We start from the raw sequence: 9623 nt of genomic DNA, 5'->3' as shown, positions 1-9623 counted from the left end.
TATTTTTGATAATTTTTTCATTGAAAAATTAAAAATATAAAATCTTTGTATTTATCTATTTCGTACTAATATTATTATTATTTTTATAAGTATTATTATCCAATATAAATTATAATTTTTTTTAATATTCTGTTATGTATATTTTGCTCATTTTTTCGTTGCAAATTGATTATTTATTTATAACCATTGTTAATATTTGTACTATTATTGTGATTATTATTGTTTTTATTAAACTTGAGAACAGCTTTTAATATTTTTTTCCATTTAATTTTATTATTATTTTTAATTTAATATATTCAAAAAAAAAAAACATGATTATATATACATAAATATAAATGACTAAAATGTATTTATAATTAATTACATTGCTTTAAAATTGAAAGAATTTATAATCGCAGTTCCAAAATCGGTAGTATTGGAGTAATTTACAAAATAGCGCATTCCACATAAAAAAAAAATTAATTAAAAATAGTTAATAATTTTTTTTCATATAACACGATAGTATGGTTTTTTGTTGGCGATATTTCTTTACAAAATATAAGTTACTGTTTACATTAACATTAAAATTAAATTGAACAAAAAACTTAAGTATACCAAATTTAGTAATAAAGCGAATAATTTAATCCAAAAATTGGTATTAAACTTTAATCAAACATATAATCGATTAACACATACATATACATATGCGCAAAAACATTCACAAACATGAATTAAAAAATTACATAAGTAGCAAATATTTTATACGTGCTTAATTAAAAAGATGTTTACTTACTAAAAAAATAATAGTAATTTAAATGGAAAAATCAAAAATTATTTAAATAATTCCGGTGTTAAGCTCTAAATGTTTTCGCGTAGTAAGTAAATGTACCGTAATAAAAAATAATATAAAAATTCGACTAACGGTAATTGAATTGCACATTTTTGTACCCATATTAGCCCTGGCCCACGATGTTGGACGTAACTAGCAAACCACTTTATTAACGTATACATTAGTAAGTGATAAACTTAATTTACAAAAAAAAAAAAACACATAAAGTAAAAAACTTGAATAAAATCAAATATGCTGCACAATGGAATTAAAATTTTAAACAATCGATTATGTCAGGTCGGCACTGAGCACTGAAACTCCCAATTACGCAACACAAACGACTTGATTGAATCATATTGAAATTGAAAAAATATTGCGCAATTTTACCGACTTAAGTGCCACGCAAATTGCATAATCGATTCGTTAGAGGAATATATACGATCTTCACAAGAAGAACATTAATTAAATTTGTAAAAAAAAAAAATAGAACAACTCGACGTTTTTTGTATTTGTGTGTGTCCAATTAAATCGTAATCGAGCAAATTAAAAGTAAAATGATTTCACATTTTTTCATGCATAATAAAACGCATAAGTATTTACATTCATATACATATATGTATAGAAATTAAGTAAAAAAAATGTTAAGAAACTAAATGATGAATGATAAATGAGAAAAAGTAAGATGAAAAACTAAATAAAAATAAAATTTATATTTACACAGAAATACATGCAGATGTATAATTGTCGTTCCAGAAACAAAACATTTTTCAAACTAACGGTGTTTACTAAATATATTAAAATATTCAAATACATAACAGACTCGCATTATTTGTACAGAATGAAAATGTAAGGAATTAAAGTGTTGCAAATTGAGTGAAGCGGAAAGATATTTCAATATGCAAGTACTGTAGCACAAAAATTTAAAATATGTACTTATAACGGAAAACTGGAAACTGTAGCATACATATTTTTGCAGTTCTCACTGAGAATATATAGTTAGTTTGATTGGTTAGAACTAGAATAATTGAAAATAAACAAAAACCCATAACCGCATTATTTTTTCTAAGTAAAATCGTGAAAATAAACTTCAAAATTTAAGAGAAAGTTAGTTTTAATAAATAGAAGATGATTATGGTAAGTAAAATACTATGTATAAATGATTAAATAATATTATGTCATAACCATTTTTTAAATACCAACCGTAGATTACCTGTAGGTAGTTCAAAAATGTGCTAAAAATCACTCCTAGATGGCGCGCTGAAAGTTTCATACTTAACAATATGGAACTATTTGAAGCAACGAGACAACCAATAGGTCATAAAATGATGAAATCACTGAATGAAATTATATAAATAAATAAATTTGTAATACTGTAGTATTTTTCTTTCAAATACTCAAATAACCATTAAATACTGCACCTATAAAATATTTTGTCATAAACAACAAATTTTTAGCTTTAAGCAACTCTGTTATTCGTCAATTTGACATTTCACACTTTCTGCCCATGGACAGCACGAATTACTGTGAAAACAACAAAATATTCGTCAGCAAAGTGAAATGTCAAAGCTAGTGAAAATCGGAAAGCAAAGATTCATTGGTGCTGCAGAAAATTTTGTAATTTATTATAAATAGTTAAACGAAATACAATTAAGTATTTGAAACAAAAAATAGGCAATAATAATAAGGCTATACGCTTCCATATTTCATAACAACACACAGAGGCGAATATATTATGGTAAGTGATTAGCGTTGATTATAAAGCAGCTTCACTTTCAATACAAAGGCGGCGGAGGTTGAGGCAATTAAAATGTTATGAAAAAAGCAGAGATTCGGAAGTTGCATTTACTTAAAAAGTAAAAACAAAAACTTTATAATTGTGTGGTGTGAATACATTAAACGGAGTGCCGGAAGAAGTTTTGCTGATTAAGTATTTCTAAAAGGTGTTAACCAACACCCACCTGCACTTAATACAATTCATCCTCCATAGAATATTTTGAGTGCTGATCAGAACGTATTAGATAAAGTCTAAAGCTTTTAAGAAAGAGCTATCTAAATTTACCTTATATACAAAAACATTATTTTTTTTCCGCAAAAGTTTACAATTCTTCAACACATTTGAAAAGTATCACATATAACGGAAAACTTTGCATTCACAAACAAAATATCCCCAATAAACACACATATCCAGTAAGACAATTTTAGAAACCACAACTGGCACAACGGCAGTCGGCATGTATCCATGGAATTCAACTTCTTACAGCCCAAGTGGCGGTGGTGGTGTCAGTGGCCGCAATGGCGAACGCCGCATGGTAAATGATACAAATGCAAAAGCACACGTATATCTTATACAGTAAATTGCAAAAGTACCAACACTTATTGGCTAAATAGAATACACCCACATTCAACAAACCCCTACTATACTCCTAACACCTTTTCATTCGCAACACAAACCTTTCGTTATTTGGTTCATGCTCAGTTTATACTATAACTAACTTGTAGGTTGTGTATGTTGCCTTATGCGCTGGAAAAGTAATTTAGCTACGTACAACACAGCAGTGGGTTTATGTTTGCAGTAATTTTGTGTTTGTGTTTTATGTTCCTCTGATTTATTGTGGGAAAAATTGTTGTGCTGAAAATGTATTGTCTTAACAGTCGTTGATAAGTGTCAAATAAGTGCATTGCCTTATACAAGTATTGGCTTGTACCGACTACAATAATTTTCTTATTTGCGCTGCTTAAGCAAAATCGCTCAGTAGAAACGATACATCATAACCCTTTTATTAACTTTCATTGTCATGCAGTTTGGCATAAATATACTGTAAATGTGCAACTACTATACGCAAAAAATTCTTCTTCAAAATTTTGAATACAAGCAAATGTTTTATATGAAAAACTGATTGTGATTTATATATATATGTACATATATATTTTTTTTTAGATTTCTTTTATTTATCAATTTTGATGAAATTTATGTTGTGCATCAACTTTGTTAGTATACACCCCCTACAAAGCGCGAATTGACTATAATATTTAAGCAAAAAGTGTTTGTGTTAAGTAATATTAAAATGTAGCCATTTTCCAAATATATCAAAAACGCTACTACAAATTTTGTCCGTTCACCGCCCCCCAAGTCATTGCATATAATATTTTAATATTAAATTTCATTTCTATTTTCATATCTTCTAATAATTTAATTTTAATATAATTGTTTCTATAAAAATCGTGCTTATTTTTCCTTCCAAAAATTACTAATAAAGTTAAATATTATTTCCCACATCTCCACCACTTTAATGGCAATAAGCGTGCTTATCATTGTCGTCTCGTTATTTACCTTTATATGTTTGTAAAATTTTGTGTATATTCGTAAATGTTAGGAAATATATACATACGTACATTTGTATATTCACTTATTGTAGTTGTGGTTATGGAAAGAAATTCACAAGTTAATTCGTGTGTGTGAATATATATGTATATTGTGTTTTTTTTTTTTTTTTGATATTTTTTACATTTATACTAATTGGTGTTGCCTTCTATTCGTCGCCGTTGTCAAATTGCACTTCTGCTCCGGGTCCATATCAACATTTGCTATGTAGGAACTTTTGTTTTGTGTGTGTGTTTATATGTAGCGAGCCTTTATTACAAATAAATTTATGCGATATGCATACGTATTTATGTATGTATTTGCATATAGATACGTTTGTGGGGCTCTATCGTTCGTTGTTGACTCTTGTTCAATTGTTATCAAGACGCAAATCATAATTGAAATAAGAATGCAACTACGCTAAATAATGTTGTAGAAGATGGCAACGCGACTTGTGTCTTTATACCTGCATTTACATTCTGCTGCTCATATTAATATGCACTCTATTTAATATTTGCCATAAATAAATACAAAATTGCAGACCATGCCGAGTGGTTTAGACGATCAAGAAAAGCTGTTAGCTGAAGCTATTGGCACAGCGCGAAAACAGGCATTTCAGATGAATCACTTCTTGGACAAGGATCGCATTTTGGATGCACTCAAATGTGCCAGCACAATGTTAAGCGAATTACGCACATCAATGCTATCGCCGAAGAGCTACTACGAATTATGTGAGTATGCCGTGCACTTGCTACTAATAGTGCCACAAATTAAAATTTTATATATACATATATATAAATAACATAATCCATTACCAATCTAGATATGGCCATCACAGATGAGCTCTGCCACTTAGAATTGTATCTGAGCGAGAAGAGCAACAAGGAGACAGATTTCTATGAACTTGTGCAGTATTCGCATACAATTGTGCCGCGTCTTTATCTGCTCATAACCGTTGGCATTGTGTACATCAAAAAGGACTCGACGCTGAAACGCAGCATACTCAAAGATTTGGTGGAAATGTGTCGTGGCGTGCAACATCCCTTACGTGGTCTATTCTTGCGTAACTATCTGTTGCAATGCACACGCAATATACTGCCCGATGTGCTGGTTGCGGAAAATGAACACGAGGGCAATATATTAGATGCCATCGAATTCGTTTTGACAAATTTCGCAGAGATGAATAAACTTTGGGTGCGTATGCAACATCAGGGTCACTCTAGCGAAAAGTCGCGACGCGAGAAGGAACGTGAAGAGCTGAAGATATTAGTGGGCACCAATTTGGTGCGTCTTTCACAATTGGAATCTGCCACATTGGCACACTATCAACGTTCCATATTGCCTGGTATTTTAGAGCAAGTTGTCAGCTGCCGTGACGCCATTGCGCAAGAGTACCTAATGGAGTGTATTATACAAGTATTCCCTGATGAATTCCATCTGCAAACATTGGATCCGTTCCTGAAGTCTTGCGCACAGTTGGAAACTGGTGTGAATGTTAAAAATATTATAATATCATTAATTGATCGCTTGGCAGCGTACAACCAGAGAAGTGGCAAGGTTGGCAAAATTATTGCGAAACCATTTATATGCATTATATAATTCAATTAAACTACTTTTACAGACCAGCGGCACAGATATTGAGTCCATTATTCCAGCTGAGGTGGAGCTGTTTGAGGTGTTCAGCATTCAAGTGGCAAACATTGTACAGGTATGCATTTAATTTTTCTTTACCTCTTTTTCATAACGGTATATTAAACCTTTTATACACTATTTTCTTAGAAGCGCATCGATATGCCGTTGGAGGATACGATATCTCTGCAGATTGCGTTGCTGAGTCTGGCGCAAAAAGTTTACCCCGATCGCATTGATTATGTGGATAAAGTGCTCGGTACTACTACACAAATTTTGGAAAGCCTTGAAATAAACAAGTTAGTTGCATTTATTAAAAAAAATTATAAATTATACAATAAAATTTTCTTACTAAATAATTATATTTTCCAAACTTGCAGCATTTCACATTTTCTATCGGTGAATCAGGAATTGTCACGCCTTCTACGCATTTGCATCGATTTCTACAACAACGCATTAACTGTTATACAACTGAAGAATTTCACACCACTGCTAGACAAATTCGACTATATTTCACGAAAGTCATTGGCCCTCTATTTGGTTATGAATATACTCGAGTTTGAAACGCTTATACCAACAGCTGAACAAGCTGAACATGTACTGACTATAATCGCGCCGCTAATCAAAGATGAAGAGCTGCCTTTGGGACCGGATGGTAAACCCGTGTCACCACCTGCAAACGGTAATAATGTCGATCCTGAGGAATTCGGCGAAGAACAAGGCATTGTTGCACGGTAAAAATTTCACACTTCAATATTATGCAAATTATAATAAGAATTATTTTCACACACACACACACATACATACACAGCTTCATACACTACATGAGGGCCGATGAACCCGACATGCAATATAAAATCCTACAAACGTCACGCAAGCATCTGGGTGTCGGTGGGCCACAACGTATAAAACACGTACTACCACCACTCATCTTCTCCGCCTACCAATTGGCCTACAAATATCGTGCTATTTCGGAAGATGACGAAAATTGGGATAAGAAATGTCAGAAGATACTACAATACTGCCACAGCACAATTGCGGCGATAGCAAAAGCCGATATGGCGGATTTAGCTTTGCGTTTGTATCTGCAAGGTGCGCTAGTCATCGATGAAATCGGCTATTCGAATCACGAAACAGTGGCTTATGAGTTTATGACGCAAGCATTCTCACTCTACGAAGATGAAATATCCGATTCGAAAGCGCAGCTGGCCGCCATCATGTTGATCATGTCCACATTTGAGCAAATGTCATGTTTCAGCGAGGAGAACGCCGAGCCGTTGCGCACGAATTGTGCGCTCGCCGCTTCCAAGCTGCTGAAGAAACCCGATCAGTGTCGTGGTGTGGTGGCATGTGCTGCACTCTTCTGGAGTGGCAAGTAAGTGCAAAGACGATGTGAAAGCAACAAATAAAGCTAAACTAAATTACTTTCATTTGCTTTGCAGGAAAAACGCTGGCGAAATGCGTGATGAGAAGCGCACGCTCGAATGCTTGAAGAAGGGCGCACGCATAATTGCGCATGTGAGTACAAACCATAAAATCATAATTTTTCGCATAAAAACAACAAATAACTGTATGCAAATTTTCAGTGCTTGGACGTTGGCGTACAAGTACAGCTATATGTCGAATTGTTAAATCACTATCTCTTCTATTTTGAGCGTGGCAATTCACTAATCACCGTGGCAATGTTGAATCAGGTGTGTTAAGTATATAAAATATGCATTTTTAATTATTAATATACTTGCTTAACAATTTATCTACAGCTCATCGCTAAAATCAATGAAGATCTACCGAATCTGGAGCCCACTGAGGAGACGAAACAAATCGAAATGCATTACAAGAATACGTTAGCGCATATTAAGAGTCGCATGGAGTCGAACGATGCCGGTTTGGAGGTTTCATTTGCGGGCATATCCATCAATTAGTGAAAAAAGTTACTTTTAAATTTACTTAAAGCGCATTGTGTTGTTGTACAGCTTGCGTTCGCACCATTAATATTTTAATTTGCATTATCTTTACACGCATATTTATAAAGATTGAGTGAAAGTTACAAGTACGTACATACATACATACAAAATATGAAGCACCAGCCCACAAGCACTTCTCGAACAATATGTAAACCCCGGTCAGACTAAATATATTATATTTTTTTTTTATATAAGTTGCTAATTAATTTGTCTACTTTTGCTGCTTATTATACACTTTTTATACAACTTAACTAAAGTTCTAAAAGCAAGATATTATTATGATCAATTAACATTAATATCGTTGTATGAACAGATTGCAGCTGTAGCTGGTTGTTTCCCATATCAAATTGTATCAAATTCCATTTATTATAAATTTATTGGAAGACTATTTTTATTATTACTATTATTATTATTGTATTGATAAACTGTTATGTTGCTGTCTTCATTATCGTTAAAATGACGCCCATTTATTCTCAATTTCTATAAACATCTGTATGTTTCATGTTGTTGTTGTTGTTATAACGATTATCTAATCCCCGTTTGGGTGATAAATTCTAGATTCGTTGTCGTCGAGGTCATCTAACGGAAGGCCCAGGAAACGAGCTGTTTCGACGGGGTCGGACCATAGGGAAAGGGGTGTTAGATGAGTGGGGTTTGTAGGGCATGCAAAGAGGTGGTTAGTGTCATGCGGAGACTCATTGCATGCAGGACATGTGTTTAGTATGTCGGGGTCTATTCTGGATAGGTAGGAGTTTAACCTGCTACAGTATCCAGAACGAAGTTGCGCGAGGGTCACTCTAGATTCGCGAGGCAACTCGAGCTCTGTGTCTGCAATGGGTGGTGGTTTGACTCGTATTACGCCATTCACTGAAAGGGAGTCGGTGAAGGTGTTAATGGCTCCACTGTGAATGGCGGTCAGTGCTTGTCTGAAGTTAGTTGCGTCCGAAGTCTGGTCGACGTGCTGTCTGATGTCGTCGACGTAGTCAAGGAAGGACCTCTTGATGTTCCTAGGAGGCTGCTCCGCTGCAAGCAGGCGTCTGCAGGGGTGGTTTCTGCGAAAACATCCCAGCAGAAACTGCTTGGAGAGGAGCTCATTATGTTCCTTAACCGGAAGCATACGGGCCTCACTGTGTAGGTGTTCGATTGGGGACATCAAGAGGCACCCCGTGATAGTCCGGAGTGCAGTGTTCTGACAAGTCTGGAGCTTCTTATTCTGCGTGTCACTACATCCAGGCGACCATATTGCGGCTGCATAATTGAGGACCGGCCGGCCGATTGCCTTGTATGTTGCCAACAACGTTTCTTTGTCCTTTCCCCATGAGCTGCCGGCAAGCGACTTGAGGATTTTGTTGCGGCTCTGTACTTTGGCAGTTATCGCGGTCGTGTGAGGAGTGAAAGAGCACAGACTGTCCAAAGTGACGCCTAAAATTTTAGGGTTATTTACTGTCGGAATTTTTGTGCCATCGACTGAAATGTTCAGGTCCAGTCTGTACTCCTTCGTCCAATTGGTGAAGATGGTCGCTGTGGATTTAGTGGGGGAGAGTGTTAAGTTCCTTGCAGAAAAGAAGCGAGAAAGATCGGAGAGGTAGCCGTTTACTTTTGAACACATGCCATCGATTCCATTGCCCGACGTCAATATCGTACAGTCATCTGCGTACGAGGTCATTGAAATTCCCGCTGGTGGCTGGGGGAGTTTCGAAATGTAGAAATTAAACAGTAGCGGGGAGAGGACACCGCCCTGCGGAACCCCCTGTTTAATTTTTCTGAGTTTGGAGTTTTGACCTCGAAATAGTACGGATGAGTGTCGACCGCTCAGGTAGTTCATGGTCCACCGCTTCAACCCTGGAGGGAGCGTTGATTG

At 35.0% G+C, this 9623-nt stretch overlaps 1 protein-coding gene across 4 annotated transcripts; it reads left to right on the top strand.

Moving 5' to 3' along the window:
• Window positions 1-2354: 2354 nt before the first annotated feature.
• Window positions 2355-8152, top strand: Vps35 (Vacuolar protein sorting 35). 4 transcript variants are annotated; one of them, XM_014243498.3, is made up of 11 exons: window positions 2355-2543; window positions 2997-3117; window positions 4711-4900; window positions 4993-5726; window positions 5791-5877; window positions 5949-6097; window positions 6179-6532; window positions 6610-7173; window positions 7241-7316; window positions 7385-7492; window positions 7559-8152. In XM_014243498.3, exons 2-11 carry the CDS (start codon window positions 3040-3042, stop codon window positions 7718-7720), a joined length of 2502 nt encoding a protein of 833 aa, XP_014098973.2. In that variant the 5' UTR covers window positions 2355-2543; window positions 2997-3039; the 3' UTR covers window positions 7721-8152. The 4 variants fall into 4 exon arrangements, with proteins under 4 accessions (XP_014098973.2, XP_036218871.2, XP_036218870.2 ...); XM_036362978.2 differs by having other exon boundaries at window positions 2904-3117; window positions 5952-6097; XM_036362977.2 differs by having other exon boundaries at window positions 2904-3117.
• Window positions 8153-9623: the final 1471 nt, after the last annotated feature.

This window comes from Bactrocera oleae, chromosome 4, assembly GCF_042242935.1.
Source record: "Bactrocera oleae isolate idBacOlea1 chromosome 4, idBacOlea1, whole genome shotgun sequence".
Lineage (NCBI taxonomy): Eukaryota > Metazoa > Arthropoda > Insecta > Diptera > Tephritidae > Bactrocera > Bactrocera oleae.
This window is presented reverse-complemented; position numbering and strand designations above follow the sequence as displayed.

Coding starts and splice junctions, on each gene's coding strand:
- Vps35 (XM_014243498.3), top strand. CDS start 3,040: ATGTATCCATGGAATTCAACTTCTTACAGCCCAAGTGGCGGTGGTGGT. Junction 4,901..4,992: donor GAAGAGCTACTACGAATTAT/GTGAGTATGCCG, acceptor TTACCAATCTAG/ATATGGCCATCACAGATGAG. Junction 7,317..7,384: donor GCGCACGCATAATTGCGCAT/GTGAGTACAAAC, acceptor GCAAATTTTCAG/TGCTTGGACGTTGGCGTACA.